The 21100-nt window shown below is 35.9% G+C and overlaps 1 protein-coding gene across 2 annotated transcripts in view; it reads right to left on the reverse strand.

The window, feature by feature from the left end:
- LOC107743394 (ubiquitin-like protein 3) overlaps window positions 1–15339 on the reverse strand; it is a 29279-nt gene extending 13940 nt beyond the window's left edge. Inside the window, exons 1-2 of one of the 2 annotated variants that reach the window (XM_016556592.1) lie at window positions 15103–15339; window positions 14687–15009 (exon numbers count right to left, since the gene is read on the reverse strand). In XM_016556592.1, the coding sequence (XP_016412078.1) occupies window positions 14687–14713 (27 nt within the window). In that variant the 5' untranslated portion in view covers window positions 14714–15009; window positions 15103–15339. Of the gene's footprint in view, window positions 1–14686 lie in introns of both variants that reach the window. The other variant, XM_016556591.1, reaches the window with a different exon arrangement.
- Between the last annotated feature and the right edge of the window lie 5761 nt (window positions 15340–21100).

Genomic DNA, 21100 nt, shown 5'->3' on the forward strand with positions numbered 1-21100 from the left:
GGAACACCTCCTAGTTTCCATAGAGATGGTAACCGTGGCAGCGGCTCATCTGTGAGAGCGCTGACCTGAATCACCTGCAGGCAGAGTCTTTCTTCATCTGTCTCTTCCTCTCTCGCTCATCTTTCATTATGTCACTCCATCTTTGTGTAACGATGGCATATCATCTTCACCTGGTGAATGCCGAGCAGACGCTGATTTAAACAATGTTTCCAGACGTACGCAGAAAGGAGGAAAAGCTCTAACAGCAGAAATATGTGTTATGCTGAGATACGTCTGTTCGAAACATTCCATCTCCTTGGTGAGCAGACGAAATCTCACTATGACGTAATACGGCATGCAGAGATGCAGAAAACATCCGCTGGGGAATAATTACATAGGCGAGGGTGACGTTGGCACTGGTTATACCCAGTGGCAGGTGCTTCCCTCTCTGTAGTTGCTATGCCAAACATTATTACACTACTCAACAGCCATCTCTGCTACTGCATCCCTACAAAATATTTTCACCAATCCCAGCCAAGGAAGCCTGGATCCCCGCAACCAAGCCTTCAGGGGGAACATTTGATGTAATCACCCCACAGCGCTCTCCTGCACACACAAACACACTTTCCTAGGGGCACGGATGACACGTAACACGTAATTTATACACTAATAAATATAAAGCTTACACACATATATATATATACACACACATAAAAATATATATTTTTTAAAAACATGAAAAAATACAAATATTAAACTAGCACTTATTTTATACACTCTCTATATATATAATATAAAATTCAATCCATAAATGTAAAATATATATAAATTAGTGGCAACTTAGTGGTATTTATATATAAAACAACTTTAAATAAAATATAAATAAAAATATAGCTTAAAAAAAAGAGTTCAAGATGCAAAAGCCTCTAAGTGGCATTTGAAATGTTCTTCTAAAATGAGCATTTTCATCAGGCTCCTATGTGTAGGTTCAGTAATTTCACTTAAAATTTCCATAATGGAAATGAATAGGCGTAATAGTAGTGAAATAACTGAACATAAGCATAGAAACCTGATAAAAAAAGCTAATTTTAGAAGAAAATTTCAACTGCCATTTAGAGGCTTTTGCATCTGAACTCTTCACACACACACACACACACACGTATGTATGTATGTATATATATATATATATATGTAGGAGTTGCAAAAGCCTCAAAATAAAGGCTAAATATTGCTTTATTGGTATACTATTACTAGTATATGTTGATATTACGCTCATGGACTTTAGTAGATAACATATGTTCACTGCAAAATTGTGATGAATAATATTGAATTGTGACACCTGTATTGTGATATGGCACTGGAAGGTGCTTGTCGATGCCAAATAACACTTGCAGTAGTCTTTCCAGAGCTGACTTGTTGAAAACAGATATGTCATCCAGAGCAGGTGATTCAGATTTGCTTCAGTTAAAGACAGAGCAAGAAATACTAGAGATTTTTCTGGCGGTTGCAGTTTTTGGGTATCACAAGTTTAGCAGGAGATTCTGTTTGAGAGGGATAAACAACCCGGTGCTTCTGCCAAGAAACATGGAGTGAGAGAGAGAGAGAGATGCTGACAGTAATGAGTGTATCAGACAGTACGTCTGAACTAAAAGCAGCCACAACAAATGCTGACCACAGTGGATGTGACACGTCGACCGGCTTTGCCCATCTCAGAACAGAGGTCTGCCAGATTGTTCTGGGAATGACATTTACGCAATAGGAGACAGACACACACTCACAGCACTTACGCAACCGCACATCAATGAAAACAATATGAGATACAACGCCTCCAGCAGGGATTTGTCCGTTTTGGACGGAGTGGAAATTAGTGAGGTCTATGGTGAGATTGGCGATGTCTGTATAAGCTGGTTAAAGAACAATGACATGATGTTCTAAAACCAAAAAAAGTCACCTGAAACACGTCTGATTCACAGGAAGAGCCATTAGGGATTGAGACCACACAAGCCTAAAGCAAGCTTGATTCTAAGTTCAACATTAGGCTCTGTCTTATCAACAAAATCAGGACTTACTTTAGTTCACACTACAAAATTCTTTAAATGACAGGATCACAAAATTTCTTCAAAATGCAATTTATTTATAGCTGTGTTTAGCGCCATCCACTTGTGATTGGATTACCCAAGAATAATGATGGATGGGGAGAAGCCACAACAATAGGAAAAATTTAAAAGACAAAGGTTAGACACGACAAAGAAAAATCTAGAGGGAAAAACCATGTACCCCAGGAATAATATTATAGTGCTGTTCATTAGCAAACATACAATTGAAGTTCCATGCTGGCTTAAAATATCATTATGGACTTATTATACTGAAAATGTAGCATTTATTGAGACAAAAAATAAACTGTACAGTATTCTAATAGTACATATGACAAATCAGCGAAGCTTAATAATACATCATTTTTATTACGTTGTTTAGCTGATATTTTTACGGACCCCACTACAAAAAAGAAATCATTTCTATATATTTTATGTGTTAGAAATATCTAAATTATAAATATTAAAATATGTATTATATAGAATATAAATAAGCATAGAATTGTTGTTAAAAAAAAAAAATGTATAACAATTATTTAAATTTTTCATGTTTCATTAAACCAAAAAACATTTTACAAAAGGATCCGGCAAAGAATTTATTTCTAAGGTGTACGTTTTTAAACTGAAAGAAATTATGTAGCTGTAATTTTACTTAATGATACATATAAATTCTTAACACTTCTTTAGAAAACATTCTTTCATCAATTTTGGCTAACCTCACCTATATTAGCCAGCTACTGCAGATTACTGTAGCAAGGTGGCATATTTAAATGAGCAGAATCTGCAACAGCATTCAACGAATGCATCACAGAAAGCCAGTGTTTATGTTTGCAAGTCTAAAAAAACGTGTGAATGAATGCACAATGTCAGAACGTCCTTACTGTCGAGGTCTGCTGATGTGACTGATAAAAATACTTCCGTTTTTTCAAAGCATCACTCAGACAAACTAACTAATCATATAAATAAGATGACATTACGAAAAGGGCTCTGAACAAAGGCTATAATCTTGAGAGATCTTCAAAAAAAATGCTTTAAGCATGACATAATCAGTCAGAACAACAGATAAATGAAAAATCCACACAGAATTGAGAAAATATGACCACACTGCTCAAAAGATGATAATTTTCTCTTTCTGTGTCCTGAAAATCCATTTCAGTCAGGCACAAAACTCATTCATTCTACTCGATGGATTCAGAGTCTGCTTCTGTGTGCAAAGTTAACCTCAGTCATAAACAGAGGAGACAGAAAAAGGAAGCCATCCATCTTCCCCTGACAGCACAGCGTTGGTTCAAACAGTGTCATCTCTGTCTCTGTCTCCAGGAGTCTGTGATGTGGTGGTTTTGAAGACTGTGATCACACTCACTCATCTCTCCTTCATCAGTCAGGGCGTTAGCAGGATTTCTCCCGCATATCTTGAGGAAGTGTGAAGCCTGAGCTTTTTAGAGGATCTCATTCCAGAAATGGAAGTGTTGTTTCGTTCCTCAGTTTGAAATTGGGATATACCGTACCTACCTGACTAAACTGACTGTCTGGATGCTTTAAATCAACAAGAGTCAACAAGTCAAAATTTCTTTATAGTCTTTTTTTTTTTAAAGAAATTAGTATGTTTACTCAGCAAGGACACATTCAATTTATCAAAAGTGACAATAAAAATGAACAGTAAAGACATTTTTAATGTTACAAAAGGTTTCTGTTCCAAGTAAATGCTGTTGTTTTCTATTCTATTCAAGAACCCTGAAAATGGTAGCATGGCTTACACAAAATATTTTGTAAAATACTATTGATAATAAGAAATGTTTCTTTTTTGTGATGTTTCATTTTTATCATACTACAGAATCTTAATGTACAAAAATACATCATAAAAAATGTTTCTTGAGCCCCAAATCAGCACATTCCAATGATTTCTGGATCATGTGACACAAAAGACTGCTGAAACTTTCAAGAATATTTTTGAATAGTAATTTTTGAATAGTAGCATGCCTTGTTCCACCTCTGAAACATTTTTTTTTTCAGAAGACATCAGTAAAACCAATCCAATCGATTCCCAATAGATGAAATCAAGTCCCACCATACTGAATATTGTGTTTCACTTGGAAATATGTCACACTGCAGAAGTAAAAGAGATTTTGAATGCTATTAACATTTCTACTTGCGTAATTAAGAAAGCCAAAAGTTTATGTATAAAATGATTTCGGTATAAAAAAAAAAACTTGGTTAAATGGTAGCATGGCTTACACAAAATATTTTGTAAAATATTATTGATAATAAGAAATGTTTCTTTTTTGTGATGTTTCATTTTTATCATACTACAGAATCTTAATGTACAAAAATACATAATAAAAAATGTTTCTTGAGCCCCAAATCAGCACATTCCAATGATTTCTGGATCATGTGACACAAAAGACTGCTGAGACTTTCAAGAATATTTTTGAATAGTAACTTTTGAATAGTAGCATGCCTTGTTCCACCTCTGAAACATTTTTTTTTTCAGAAGACATCAGTAAAACCAATCCAATCGATTCCCAATAGATGAAATCAAGTCCCACCATACTGAATATTGTGTTTCACTTGGAAATATGTCACACTGCAGAAGTAAAAGAGATTTTGAATGCTATTAACATTTCTACTTGCGTAATTAAGAAAGCCAAAAGTTTATGTATAAAATGATTTCGGTATAAAAAAAAAAACTTGGTTACAACTTAATAAAGTTTCTTTTGCGAGCCAATGTTTTCAAACCTTTATATATATATATATATAATTATTATTATTATTATTATTGTTTTCCTAAGAGGACAAATACAAGAAAACAAAGCTTCGATTTCAGGTTCTGTCAGCCTGAACAACCTAGTTTTTTTTTATTTCTCAACATGAGACAGAACAGGTTGGTCCACTTTGCAAAAGAGATCTGCTTTTTCTCTGGTGAGAAAGTTAAAACCGCTGAATACGGTAAACCACCCATTGTTTGCGTGGGGGATTTGCATAGATATTCAACATTACAGGTCACCTTCACCTCTTTCAGAACAGAAGATGAAATGGTCTGGCCTGTTTGCATTAGCAGGGGTTAAAACAATGAACATGTCCAAAATAAAAGATTGAAATGCATGGGAATGGAAGGATAAATGTCTAATTTCAGCCAGAGCCAAAAGCACAATAACAATCAGCATGTTTGATAATAGCAAGCTCTTTTGACAACTAGTCTCTAGACAGAGCTGCTAAATGAATAGATTCCAGCACACCAAATGATTCCTGTTTCATATAAAAGTGCCTTCATGATATTGGGCAGATTTTTTCGGGAGCAGAAATCTGAGACCCGGCCATTCATTATTATGTGATATCTTTCAGATGTGTGACAGACTCTTTAATTTCACATTATGAAGAGCGCAGCACAGGAAAAAGCGATAACAGCATTAAATGACATGAGATCTGAGAATTAGATGGCACATTTAGACATGGGAAATTAAACTGCGAGAGGGCCTGTAGAGGAATTGTAAAGCTCCCTGTCTATCTCCAAGACCTCTGCGGATGGCACAATTTTATGCAAGAATTTGAGAAATGACTTGCAGTCATGGGCATGCACACACACATAGGCAAATCTGCCATGTACGAGCAACACAAAAAGTGGCTGGATGTTCTCTGCATGAATTGGTGTGCGGTAGATTGAACATAAAGTGATTGGTTTTGCTCTCAGCTGCGTTTGCCTCGTCATGCTCATAACAAAGCGAGGAATGGACGAAAAGAGCATAGGAAGTATTACCAGAACATTTAAGACATGGATGGATGGATGGATGGACGGATGGATGGATGGGAAGAAATAACTGGATGGATAGACAGATACAGACATAACTAGTGGTCGACCGATATTGGTTTTTTGACAGCCGATATCTTTGAAAGCAGGGTGTATATAATTTTATTTATTTTAATTAATGTTTAAGAAATTTGAAATCATTTGAAAATGGATTAAAAAGTAAATGTGTTAAATAAACATACTTATACTTTAGATGACAAAGTATTTTTCACAAATAAATAAATATACTAATAATATAAAAGCAATCGTTATAATACTTTTTGTATACATTTTTATTCCTTTGTTTAACCATTCTATCTGATTATTAGACAGACTTCTGTCCGTATTAGACAGAACAGTTAAAGACAATGGCGAACAAGAGGGAGAATGTGAGCACTGAGTGGTCATGCGCTGCCGCTCTCAGCACCGTCAGAATAAAAGTCCCGCCTCGAACGCATCGGCCAAACAGGAAAACGTATCGGCCGATGCCGATATTTAAAAAATTCCAAATATCGGCCTTGGCGATATATCGGTCGACCACTAGACATAACTGGATGGATTCATTTTATAATTTAGAAAGATTAATTTTAACTTTATCCATCAGAAACAGGAAGTTCATCAGCAGAAAGGAAATATAATGTGCAATGGTAAATTGGTCTCTCTGCTAAAGGCTCAAAAGGCTTTATTTTCTCTTAATGCTTTTAATGCTTTATTGCTCATAATGTCCCTTAATAATCATCATCATTAATCTGAGCAGACAAGCATGAAAGCTCTGGTTTCGACTGTCGGTTATTCAAAACTTCCTGTAAAAACACATACGACACACAAAAATAGTGCCTAAAACTTTCCCCACTTCCTCGATAGATTTTTTTCCATGATAGACCAGTCTCAATAGCTATGGTAAGAGTGATCATTTTGCAAGCATTTTCTCAGGATGTCTAGAACGTCCTTTACTCCCATTATCTTGCTCTTGGTCTTCTCCCCGACTCACTTGAGCAAATCGCATGTTGACCATTAGCACCACAAAGTTTTAGCTTCTGTGCTTAATCACAACCACACCAGCAGCTGCAGTCTCAGCCTGTCTGGATGCCCTATCAGCAGTCCTGAAGGACGATCACTCACACAGACATACTCACATGTGCTCATCCAGCCCAAATGATGCATCTCACCGGATGGGAAAACAAGGGCTTGGGTGATAGTATCACTGAAATCAATACAAGCCCGTCGTCTGATGACGTGCCAATTACAATCACATAATTGGACATGGCTTCACACTGGTGGTAATAAATGCAGAGTCTGTGAATGATTCATCTTTGTACAAACTTTTCTGCTTTTGAGGCTAATTACACACCTTCAATAAACACATTAGCAATGTGCGTTTAGTGGGGTTAAATAAAAACAAACCTAGAAATCTGATCTTTCTAGTACTGAAACAAAGATTCCTTTCAGGTGCTTTAAGGACAATGTGACACGTCATGAAAGTCGTAATGTTAGATGATCTCTGAACTGTTAGACACATGCTACAATAGAGAACAAAGATTTCTGATCATGAGAATGATTATGCAATTATGGCTTGGGTTATTCTACATACTCTACTCTATATACTCCATTTGCAAAATTGTTCCTGAATCAAATAGAAAACCTATTAATGTTCAATCAAACCAATTTCTGCATACTCAAAAATTCACACCCCTTACAAACACACACACACACACACACGATATATTATGGAAAAATATAGATTAATTTATATAGATTAAATTAACATTATTTACATATTTCATTAAAATATATTTTTTCTTACATTTCCAAATTACTGTTATTAAAAGATTTACATATTATATATATATATATCTTTTATAGGCTAAATCTTTCGATAATATTATTAATTTAATATAAAAGATAAAAGATTTGTTTTGAGATACAATTATATTTAATTTTCTGAAGGAAAATGAGGATAAACAAACACAGATGATAAAAAGTAGAAAGACAGAGCATGAGAGAATAATATCTAATCTCCTGTAGACAGATGAAGGCAGGCAGCCTCCTGCCCTGCAGGCCCTGCCCACGTGCCTACCGCTGAAAAAGGGCAGACATCTGCAGAAGGAGAGAGAGTAGGGGGAGGGGACCCATTCACTTACCTCCCCATCAGAGAGACGGCCGGCTAATAGAAATGGCCTTTTGATAGTAACCTACTGTATTACAGCCATGCAAAACACCCTTCTCATTTCTTATTACTATCATACACATTCTCAAACAGAATTATTACAGCACCGGAGACAAAGCTCCATGCGCCAACTTCATGACTGAAAATATATTTTTTTTATCTTTTCTTCCAGGCGATCCCAGAGAAGATTTTTCATTAAAAGTCATGACTCTGGTCTGTCCTACAGCTTTTTCTTGTTATTTCTGACAAACACAGTGCATAATGGTATTAAAAAAACACCAGTTTTAAGACACAGCAAGCATGCTATGTGGCAATACAATCGTATTTCATTTTTTTCTCACAAATCTGCGTTCAATCTGCATTGATAAATCCTTGTATCTTGTATTAATTTGTCCAAGCATATCATGTTCTACAATTCAATTCACAACAGAATAATTAAAAAGGAAAAAAGTAGGCCAATAATCATTTTGGAATTGCATCATGAGAATCAGATCAAAACGTGAGGTGCCTAAAGATTCCCACCTCTAATAATGATGAACCAAGTCATTTTAAAAAAGTGCTCCACGCTCATTCCCTGTGTGATATAAAGTAACAATATAATGGTATTGTGTAGGTATTGTGACATCCGAGTGAAACTGAATATTGAAAAGAAAAAAAGTGTATGGCAGGGATTTGGTTCTATCCATTGGTTGTTGATTGAATGAAGGGAGATCTAAATGTAAACCTGCAGTCAATTGTAAGAATAATGTTTGGAGAAGTCCGGCATTATCAGTGAGATGTCTGTTGTTTCACAGAAGATTTTGACATTTTGATTAAAAATTCAGAAAAGGTAAAAAAAATTAAATTTAAACAAATAAATAAAAAACATATGCATGGATGAATCATTCACAATACTACTAGGGCTGTCACGATTCCTCAATTAAATTTGAGTACTCGATTATAAAAAAAATCCTCGACTGCATTTTGCCCATGTCAATTAACTGGCAAAATTCCGGAAGTGGCACGTTCCACGGACGAGAATCCATAAAAGGCATTAATAGACTGTTTTCTAAGGCTGCACGAAATATTGAAACCATTTAAAAATCATAATAAAGCATAGTGCTATTGTGAATTCACAAAGGCTGTGATGCTGTGATTCAATTAAATAAATAGGCCTATATGCACTTTAATTATATGCGTGTAGGTTACGTGCATCTCAGAGCGGCTTCGTTCACAGTAAATGCTGCTCCACACAAACAGTTATCATTTACATGCACGGACCGTCTCAAACTCCAACTTTGCATATGCTGTTTGCATAGTTGCAACTTTGCATAGTCTGAGTTGCTTATAACATTCATCTGGGAACAATGTACACCCTTGCTAGTGTTGTCACGGTACCAAAATTTCAGTATTCGGTACCAATACCAGTGAAAATCCACCACCCTTCTATCAGATTTATAAGGTAAATCATTTATAATCATGTATCGTTTAGTCAGTATTAAACAAGGAATAGATCACACTGTAAAGTGTAAAAAAAAAAAAATCGTCATGCCATTAGCACTCTCTGCAGGCATTTGATATAATACAATGTGCAAAAGTTATGATTATATTATTACAACTGTTTTGTTCAATAAAATTATGATTGCTTGCTTTTGATATTTTATTTGAACCAATTATTATTGCCTCATTGCTATTAAATATGTATTTTAAGTCATTTCAAAGACTATTGTTCGTTGGGTCTATTTTTCTTGCCAGAAACAATTATCCAATTACTCGATTAATCATCAGAATAATCGACCGACTACTTGAATACCAAAATAATTGTTAGTGACAGCCCATTTAGAAGATGCTGGCTTTAAAGTGAAACAAAACAAACTGACATATTTCATTTCTGTGAATCAGTTCTAACTGTCCTTTTTCAGACAATAAATTCAAAACTCTAATTCAACAATCTGGTTGTTTCATTGCTCAACAATGCTGAATTTTCTTAAATGGCTCTGATGATACGTATCTTAAATATCAGCCTGTTTTTAATTATAGTTCATACCGGTCACTTTAGAAGTGACCATTTTTAAAAACAATGACAGATCGTCGATCAGATCACGTCTTAAGATCAGGAAAAAAAAAACATTTGGCTAGGAGGAGAGAGAGGTATGAAGAGGCCTCTATGAGAAGGAAGTCTGGCTTGAGATTTGAATCTGTGACTTCACTAAACTACAAGAGAATGCTTGTGCAGTGATGTCATAAAGGCAAGCGAGAGCCACTGTTTACAGTGGAACAACCCTCTACAGTCAGTCTCTACCCAACTCACACAAAGCTCGAACAGAACCACCTCTAAAAACATGTAAAAACAGATATATGTTGATTCAAGTCCAGTAATGAATATGTAGAAACACCGCAGAGAAGTTAAAACAACTTATAATAAGGCACTGAGAACTATTTACACGAACTGACGTTGAATCACTCTAACTTTCCATGACAGTGTGTGTGTGTGTGTGTGTGTGTGGGAGTGTGTGTGCGCGAGCGAGCACCTCTCTCACAGAGCTGTTGTAATTGTTACTCACTCTACTGAAAGGATCCTTTATTGAGTGAGTCTGAGCTACTTCCTCAACCTCCTTCTCTCTCGCTCCCTCTTTAGCCTTTAACCCTTACTGACCCATAACACTTTCTGGAGTTATTCATTTTATGCAAATCGTACTCACCATGTTATACTTGTTGCATTTATTCACACAAACACATATAGATACAACAGATACCAAACTGTTTTTTGCTTCATCTCTGTATGTTTATGCTGTTTTTCATTATAGGGCTGTGCTAAAATAATCAATATGGAGCCATTCTTTTTATCACCGATAAATTACATCAATTTCATATCATTTTCATTCATAACCTTTTCTACAATTTTGCAATTCAGTTTCAAGCAGTTTCTCCAAACTAAGCTTTAACTCTGAAAATGACGTTTCTAAGCGTGTGAGAGAGACTTAAACTGATACCTCGCCAACATGCCGAGTCTTTTTCTCATGCTGTTGACGCAGGTTCATTCGCAATGTTTTGAATCGTGGTACGTACTGTGTTGTGTTTCATAACATTTTCTACAACTTTTCCATCTCTTATATGCAAACACTTATCATTACCTACCGTACCTTTCTCCTGATGTTCTCTCTCGCTTTGGCCACCTCTCAGAGTTCAAACAGTGGCTGTTCATCGCAGGTAGGCTGCTTGGGGTCGGAAGGGTTGGGTCTGTCTGTCTGTCATTAACCAGACGTTATAATGACCTAAATGCCCTACAATGAATAAACCCTCAAAGGAACTGATTTGTGTAGCCACATCCTTCTGTTGTCTGTTTCCCTGATGAGTTCTATTGATTTGAGCATGATTACATAATTTTGCAAAAGTCTCAATGACAAAGCTGGTTTAATTCTGCAAACAGAAACCATGCTACTTTAGCAATTTGTGTCTTAATTACACTGTAAAAATTATTTTTCGAAGTCTTTCCACTTCATTATGTGAGATTTTCCTAGTAGTTCTCTGCCACTAGGTGGGGCTTTTGAAATTGAAAAATAGTGGTTTCCCCAATTACGACTGTACACAAAGCAGCACTGCGCTAATAAATGCTGCTTTGTCAGGCATTACAGGAAAGATGAAATGAAAATGCCATTAAAACTTTTCTGAAGACAGTCGGTCCCCTTCAGAGATACAGTCATATAAAAACACCCACGCCGCGATTTGACTTTGGAACGTGCAGCTCATATTTATTTAATGAAATCATAATCTTAATCGTCATATTAAGCCATATCACGATTCTTGTCTTTCTGTCCCCAAATGTAAGACCTCTTGAAATTATAATTAAGACTTTTCTTATACCATTTAAGGTATTTAAGTCTTTTTATGGTCTTAAATTTGCTACAACTAAATTAAAGATTTTTTAAGGACCCGCGGGAACCCTGTATTTAAGATAGCCCGTCGGGCAGGGCGGTGATACATTTTGGTAGCACGACTGAAAGATACAATAGCCCCAGGACGTCGATAACAATCCCAATAGACGTCATAAATAGCTATACAACTTTTTTTTTTTTTTTACATCAAATATCCTGTTTCACTCAAAAATGTCACATTACAAAAGTAAAATGGGTCACAAATGCCATTTCATGTCTACAGGACATATCAAAACAATATTACTACCACTCATAACAAGATGCTGATTAGATTTCAGTCTAATTTCATTCAACATGTAGGTTTATCAAGCACCTCAATTCTTTTTTACATCATTTAAACTTCTGAAAGTGCTGAGCAATGCTACTCAAGTGTGTGGACAACAGTCATTCGGGAGGTCTTTCCTTGACATTCCTCCCATACTAATTCACCCCTACGCATAGAGGACACAATACCACATGACACCACACAAAGTGACACAGTCCTGTCAGGGAGTATTGAGTTCTCCTTCACATCTCAGTCTCACAGTTGATCAAAGCGAAATCTTTTAAAGGAGTATATCTGATGTAGCACCTACAGGCGAAAGGCTTCCGCAACATTTCGTTGCTTTGAAACAGTGAGAGCTCTCCACAAAAAAAAGCCCATTCATTAAAATGCCCACCCACATGATGTGTATGCACACACACACACACACACACACACATAAACACTCCCATTGTTTGACAACGCTACCCCCCAACTGAATGCCCCTCAGCTGGAGACCACACAATGATTCAAAGTTTCACCTCGTGGACATTTCATCCTAAAACTGAACATGCTGTTCCGGGAGACCAAAAATAGGCACCTAAACCCAAAGTAGAAAAACGTCATGCAGCTTCTGCATTAATTTTAAAGCTAGCAATGAATTATCATTATCACTCCTTTACAAATCCATATAAAATTATTTCCTGTGAGGTCTGGCTGTTTAAAGTTTTCAAAGATGACCTTAAAAACCTTCTAAAGCTAGCTTAGATAATCAATGCCTGACTTATAGTGCTATAACATAACACTTTGTACCCTGTTCTGTTCCTGTTTGCGTAGTGTGAGAAAAACCTTTCTTCCTGTAGAGACGTCAAGAGATGCATCGTCATCATCAGGGTCGACTCACGTTTCTGGCCTTAATAATCAACAATATGTGGCACTGCTCTTTTAATACCTAAAGTTACCAAGGGAGCCTTTCTGATGGCCAGATTTACATTTTAGTGCTACTCAATGGCAGAAACAGAAGGAAAACTGAATGTGCACACTGTAAGGGCCGATCGCATCAGCCCTCAGTGTACCTTACATCAAACAGAGTCCCTGCAATGTCAGAGAGTCGGCATCTCTTGAGTTTGACAGCCAGATCCGTTGTTTGGCCAAAGCAAGTTTGACTAACACACTGGGACACAATGGTACAGTTTGGCGCTGATAGAAGGAGTTCTTATTTGTTTTGATGTTTCAATATCTTAATACACAATGAGGGCTGTAATTTATTGTTTTTAAGCTGATTTCCCACGTCCTCAGATTCAAACCACCGACCTTCTGGATACTTGTGAGCACTAGCAGCACTACCACTACCCACGGGGTTTAATAATCTCAATTTATTAGACCTTACATCATAGTGCAAAGCTTGAAATGTCATTCTACAATCATGCAATGAGTATTATAAAGAATCTATGACAGTATCCTTCTGGCCAGAAAGATTCTAATGTTGGAGTTTCGGTTTGAGCATTCGTTTTGAGACATTTTCAGTTGTGCAAACAGGGAAGTAACTGTTTTCGAAGTCTCCCTGATCACACTTCCTGATCAGTCTGAACAGCAATGTAGCCCATCAGATAGAATATCTTTACACTACTGCCCTTCCTGATTGAAGTGGAAGTGGAATTTTGATGGGGTTATTGCTGAGAGAGCAAAAAGTGATCCAAGACATTTAATAACACTGTCCTTCTGGATTTTCTTGGGTCAATCTATTTGCAAAAGCAACAATGAGATCAATTGACCTTCTTTAATCTTTGACAAACACTTGTTATTACATATTTACTCATTAAAACAAATTAGTATCAATTTGTATGTTACTAGTAGGCCTGCTTGTTTTTTTTAAGAACTTTACTATCAAGAAAATTTTTAAAAAAAAGAAATGACTAGTATTTCACTATTCATTAGATTTCAGTACTCAGTCGACATTACTTTGCAACTAGACAGAATCTCAATAGTGACAAGTACTTATTTAATTGATACTAGTAACAAATGGCAATTTTTTAAAATTGAATTCTATTGGGAACTGTGGTTCATACATTAACTATTCACTTCAGACTAGTCATGTATTTCAATTGTTGCTGGTGGCTATTAGAGTTTACTACCAAAGAAACATTAAGTACTAGTAAGTATTATTTTGTTTATTGTTACTACTCAAACTGTTACTAGAATCTAGAATATTGCAATCTGTTACCAGTAACATTGGAATAGTAACCTATTAGCATAGTGGCTAGTAACAAAGGTGTAAGTAATACTAACTTAAGTAGGCCTATTAGTGTCTAACGTAAAGAATAAGTACGATAATCTCAGTAATATGCCAGTCATATTGAAACAGTAATTTTATTTTCATTTTTGGATTACGTTTTAGTACATAAATATGAAAATAGATACTAGTTCGTTTCAAAGAACATTACAACATTTTATCATAAACACCAATAACGTTACGTTAAACCTTTTGCAGAATGAGTAAATTCTTACCATGTCAACTGGGAAATTGCCCGTCATCTTTGAAATAGGTTCTGTCGTATCCTCACTTTAGATTAAAAGTTGTTTTTCTTCCTTCAGTTTGCTTTAGAAACAGCAGGTGGCTTGTGGTAAAGCAGTTGCTCATGCAGAGATCACTAGTCTGGTTATTCCTGTAGGCTCGCTGGTAGAGGTAACGTTAGTTAAGCGCAGGCAGGAATGGGTTGTTCTTCTTCAGACAGGCTTCTGACTTCTTGCTTTTTCATGGCATAAGCTTCAAAACGGAGAAAATACTAATTTCTGGATTTTATATTTATGTGGGAGGACTCCCTCCCATCCTGAAATAAAAAAGGATATATATTAGGAAAAATGTGCCTACGCCATAGGAAAACAAAATACTACAATTCAGCCATTGGTATTTGCAAATATACCGAGAAATGAGTTCCTCGCGAGTCCGCAATAAAAAATAGACCGTCGCCTGGTCGAAAAGAAATGCTGTAATTCGACGGGGTTTTTTTTCAGTATTATATCCGTCTTCGTCTACGCTCGCTCTCTGCTGTCATCCTGCCTAAAAAAAAACATGGCGGCAGTTGACGGGGGGAAAGGCTGAACGTGGAGAAACCAGAGCTGGTGAGGCAGATATAAACTGCGCGATGTCGATCGCTATATGTGTGTGCGCGGATGAATACGCCCGCCAGCAGTTAAAGGAAGAGGCGGAGAGAGAGAGTCAAGCCCACAAATCCATGCGCGCCCAGATACGTTTCAGTATATAAATGAATTACACCATCAGCATAATATTGTTTTGTGTTCAGGTTTATTGTTATTCAGTTATTTACCACACATAGGCTAGTTCTCACCAGTAGTTTACCTGTGGGTTTTGTACTAAGACCATAGTGACCACAAGTAAAATCACGTGCGGCTCTTCATTTGTTAGATCTGTGTAATTGTGGTTTATACCTTGCTGGGAAAAAAAGCCTAACATGGTTTGCTGGTTTAAGCTGGTCTAAGCTTGTCTCACAAGTCTTGCCAAGCTGTTACTGGTTTAGCGGGCCGGCAAACTGGTACCCCATCCTAACCAGCTGAAAAGCTCTCAACATCCTTATAAAACCAGCCGACAGACCAGCATAAGATGGCTGAAGCTATCTGTTTTTCAGCAATTTGTTAGGAATAGCCAAGAGGTCTTGTACAACTTTAAACAGGTTTATTTTGAAATAATGACTGTCCTACTGTGCACTGTCCCTAATTAATATATAATGTATTCACTTATCATCATTACTGTTATTTTTTATTTATTTTTATGGCTGCTGTTTTTGCTTACACTGCGTGTACTCCAGTTATTATTTCATTGTTCTCCTTTCTTTTGTTTTTACTTCATGTAGAATGCTGTCCATGTGTAAATTGCATCATAATGATGGATCTACTATTGCAACTGTCCTGCTTGGAAGTAACTTTGTTCTGATTCTTTTGTGGCATGGACCTTTTTATTAAAACAATAAAAAGAATACAAATTTGGTGATATATTTATATACCTAATGATATTAATGAATTATATCTGTAATTGTCTGATACAATCAGTTCATGTGGAGCAAATCAAAATAAAGCAAGGAAAAAAATTAATATGAAATTGCGATCAGAATATTCCTGAAAACTATTAGAAATCATTTCTGTCAAAATTTCTCCATAGATATTTTGTTTCAGTTATTGACATTTTCAAAACGAGCAAGTACATTTTCATCTTTGGTCTCATCTTTGCAATATTCTAATGTAATCTGACAGGCACTTTTGCAAGTGCTTATATCTATTTCATGAATAAATTTACATAGAAAGCTGTGAGTTTGTTGTGTGTAGCCCTGTCTTGAAAGCATGAGGTCTATATCTGTGCTGTTGATTCTACCTCTATTGTCTTGCGCAGTGTTGCGCAGAATTCATCCTGACGTGGGGTGTCAGACCCACAGATACTCAAGAGGATTAAGTCTTTAATCTGTCACTGATTCTTCTGTGCTGCCTCCAAAAACACTTTTGTTCTCCTGTGTGCCATTTCAGTCTCCTGTCAGAACAAAATACAGCCACCAATTTCATCAAAACCACACAACTGTAAATAAATGGGGTTTTAAACGTGTGTATGTGTGTGTGTATGGGGCTGTCGGGTAGGCCAAGATCGTAATCTGTTTGTGACGGTGTTGACGTTCAGACAAACATGTAACTACTTCCTTTGTTTGATTGCGAACGTTAATCTGTGTAATAGTGTGTTTACAGAGAAGCCATTGAGTACAAACTCAGACGGGGCTGACACACACACACACACACACACACACAAAAGGAAAATAATTACTGTGGATTATATGTGTCAAGGTCCTGGGATTGAATGACATAGGAAGCCCTCTCCATTGCAGACCTAAGAGCATGTAGGTAGAGCTAAAGTGAGATTAGGTCCAGAATAAGCACAGAGTGACAGCTTTAGTGCTGTGGAACCAGACCAGAGGGTTTTACATGACTGCCTTTGACAAACAAAGACTCAGGAGATCTCAGTTATGCTTTAAATAGAAGTTCTGTCTCAGATGTTTCTCCTAATTAATTGTATACAGTAAGAGAGTATAGAGGTATATGTTTAATGCAGAGAGTAACTCACATAAATTGATCTTTGTAAGATTTTGAAAGAGAAACATTTAGGTTCATATTGAAATGTTTGAATTTTTATCATATACATTTGGTACTTTTCCTAAACTGATCACAATTTGAGATGTTGAGATGTTCTGAAAGGAAAAGCTTGTTTGTTATTTTTATTTCTTACAGGAAAGCATATTCTTGACATACTTTTTTATATACATATATATATATATATATATATATATATATATATATATATAAAAAAATATGTCAAGAATATATTTTCGTGTGATATATATATACACTACCATTCAAAAGTTTGAGGTCTGTAAGATGTTTTAATGTTAAGTCTTGTATGCTCATCAAAGCTGCATTTCTTCAATCAAAAATACAGTAAAATCGGTATTACAACTTAAAATTGCTGTTTTCTATTTTAAAATATTTTAAAATGTAATTTATTCCTGTGATGGCAAAGCTGAATTTTTCTTCAGTGCCACACGATCCTTCAGAAATCATTTTGATATGCTGATTTGCTGCTCAAGAATTATTTCTTATTACTATGAATGTTTTGAGCAGTACTATATATTTATACAAGTATGTCAAGTGTTGGACAGGGAAAATTCCTAAACATTGTATTTGCACTGGTGTTTCTGGTTGATTATTAACATTGTAAAAGTTGGCTTTTAAACTGCTTTGAACATTGATCCTTGCCTCAGTATTTATGATGAAGAAAACATGATAATCATGTAAACAGTTTCTTCTTCCGTTTGAGATTTACAGTAAGTAGTGAGGAACTAATTTAGATCTAATTTATGTATTTAGAGAGGTGTGCGCTTGTGTGTGTGTGTGTGTGTGTGTCTGTGTGTGTGTCTGTGAAACTGTGGATAGTCTCGCATTACATTATTTCTAAACATAAACCTGTTTATGCCTCACTCATCACATGTCTGAACCATTCCATTAAGCTTTTGACTGTGCCAGTTTGGTCTGTGTCTGAATGATCATTTGAAGAACAGGTATCACAGCTTTTACTGTGTGTGACTATTGCCCAAATTGCCATGGCAGCCACCATTTTCTGTTTTTCTTTCCAACTCGGAGCAAAACCTTCTGGGATACTACCTAAACATTTCCACTGTTTCAGTTGCAGCTTTGAAACTGGCCATTCATAATGCTCCTTAAAGGAATAATTCATCTGAAAATGCAAGTTCTGTCATCATTTACCCACCCTCACGTCATTCCAAACCCGTATGACTTACTTTCTTCTGTGGAACACAAAAAGAGAAGTTTAGAAAAATGTTCATGCTGCTCATTTCCATAAATGAAAGGAAATGTGGATGGACTCTGTCAAGATACAAAAATAAGAGCATAAAGGAGCATTGGAATACGGAGTAAGAATCATATAAGCAACTCTTATAGTACTTTTATAGTGTTTTTTTGTCTTTTAAAGAGCCCATTCACAACCAATTATCCTGAGAAGAACAGCAGCTCAGAAATTCTGCTGAACTTTTGTGTTCCACAGAAGAAAAAGCATTATAGGACATACATACTGTATATGGTGACTAAATGATGACAAACACACAAAAAGACTAATAATGAGTTTCATTTGGCACTATTTTGGCATTTCGGTTCATTAGTTTATACTACATTGTCTTTTAAAAGAGTCTGTGAGTCAAGGAGCTTTTCTACTTCACTGAATCTTGGTTTTTAACCATTCCTGAATTCATTTTAGGCTCCATAACTTGTCTTTTACTGTAAAGCCTGTGTAAAGTCCAGCCAGACACAAGATTAGAGTATACCAGGCCGGGTGTGACTGTAATTACCTTAACACAACAACGGCGATAAATACACTGTATTATAAAGGGTGGAGACACACAGTGACGTGTATGTTTCATCTGTTTGAAACATAGCCTTACTTGAGGGCTCATGTTTACATTTTCCCATGGAATCCTCAATGGCTTTAATGTCTTGAAAACAATCTCCTCTCACAAGCGATCAACCTTTTACCTTTATCCAGAAATATTCCTCAACTCAACAGATGTTACATTTTCCATCAGCTGTGACATCATCAGCTGACATCACGTGGGCAGCCCTGTCTAATACCACTTAAACCCACCTTATTTGTGGGGGGGGGTGGAACACATCATCATCCTGTACAGCTATAGGGGTTGGTGTGACGGAGCACTTTGACATCCCATTTTGTGTTCCTTCAACATTAGTGATGGTGACGGGAAGCTGCAAATAACCAGACCACCTCGCAGGACCTCAATTAGCATTGGCGTAATGCGAATCCTCTCGCAGATCTAATATCAACCATTATCTTAATGAGGCCTCTAGTCACATGTGGCCACAAACAGGCGAGGAGGATTACCTAGATTTCAACAAGGGGTTGAAGCTCTTCTTGTAAATTGACCTGAGACAAACAAGTCAGGATTAGGATGCAGGTTGGGAAGCAGGTCCTATTGAAAGAATTACACAAACTCAAATTATTTGGAACATTAATAAGGCAGATGGCACACGGACATCATGCGTTCAACACAAAGACAGGCCTAGAGGCTTTGGAGTATTTTACTGCTTCAGGGTTATTATAGGGCTGGAACAAAAATTAAAACCATGAAAAAAAATGTTACTTGAAATAAAATGAATGTTGATTGAAATAAAAATAAAATGTGGAAAAATTATTTTATTTCAGCTAGTTACCAAAACAACATTTCCCATTTTCATTTAGTTTAACTTGATGTACTAACATGACTTAAACTGAAACTGAAAAATAAATAAATAAAAAACTATATAGATGTATCTTTAAAAACGAATAAAAATGACAAATCACAAAATGTTAGTAGTTGTGTTGTGTGTTTTTGTCCATTTTAATATTATTTTTAAAATATCAAAATTTAAAAACTATTATCATTGATACTAAAATAACCCTGGTGTCCATGATACTGATATAAACAAGGCCTCCGACTGCCGTTCAATAATATGATTATATGATTTGTTTGACATTTGTATGTACTTTTATTCCATTAATAGTTGCATGACTGAAGGTTTGACTCTGAACTTGGCAGTTCAGTACGTTTACTGGAAGCGTTTAATATTACTATTTGTGATTCAAGCATATGTTCTGAATTCTCTACATCCATATTTAGGGGTTGAAATGTTACCCGGAGCTCACAGTGTACTGTTTATGTCTGTTGGGCGTGCCGCGTGGGGTGCTATATCATCGAGAAGAATGTCTGGCTTACTGTTTGTTAACAAACAATGTTGATTAGGTCTGATGTTGTCTTCAGGGATATCCTGTATCTCACTACCAATGTCAGAGCACAGCAGTCTGGCAGAGCTGAGCATGCTGGGTTGGAGAGGGAGACCCTAGCGATTAGAATTTTGGCTCCGTCACTGATTATGGCCGGCAGCCCAAGAACGGCAGTTCCATCTGGTGATGTAGGAAAAGAGCAGCAAGAAAACCTAGTGAGCCTACATATTTGTATAACAATTGTAATATATACATACATACATATATAATAAATATATAGTTGTAATATAACCATATTTAATATTAATATATATTAATAATAATTAATATTTAATATTTGATGTACTATTTACATTAATTTAATACAGTAAATATAAATGCTACATATGATTGATATTCCTTTATTAAATAATACATATTAATATTAGCAAAGTCCCTTTAAGGGTATTCTATAGTCTTTGATATTAGTAACAGTACATACAACGGAATAAATGTATGTACGTTGTATGTACTGTATATATATATTTGATTCATATATCATATATATACTTATATTACATACATATAAAATTTTTACA

This window comes from Sinocyclocheilus rhinocerous, unplaced genomic scaffold (genome assembly GCF_001515625.1).
Source record: "Sinocyclocheilus rhinocerous isolate Xijiao unplaced genomic scaffold, SAMN03320098_v1.1 scaffold106, whole genome shotgun sequence".
In the NCBI taxonomy this organism is placed as follows: domain Eukaryota; kingdom Metazoa; phylum Chordata; class Actinopteri; order Cypriniformes; family Cyprinidae; genus Sinocyclocheilus; species Sinocyclocheilus rhinocerous.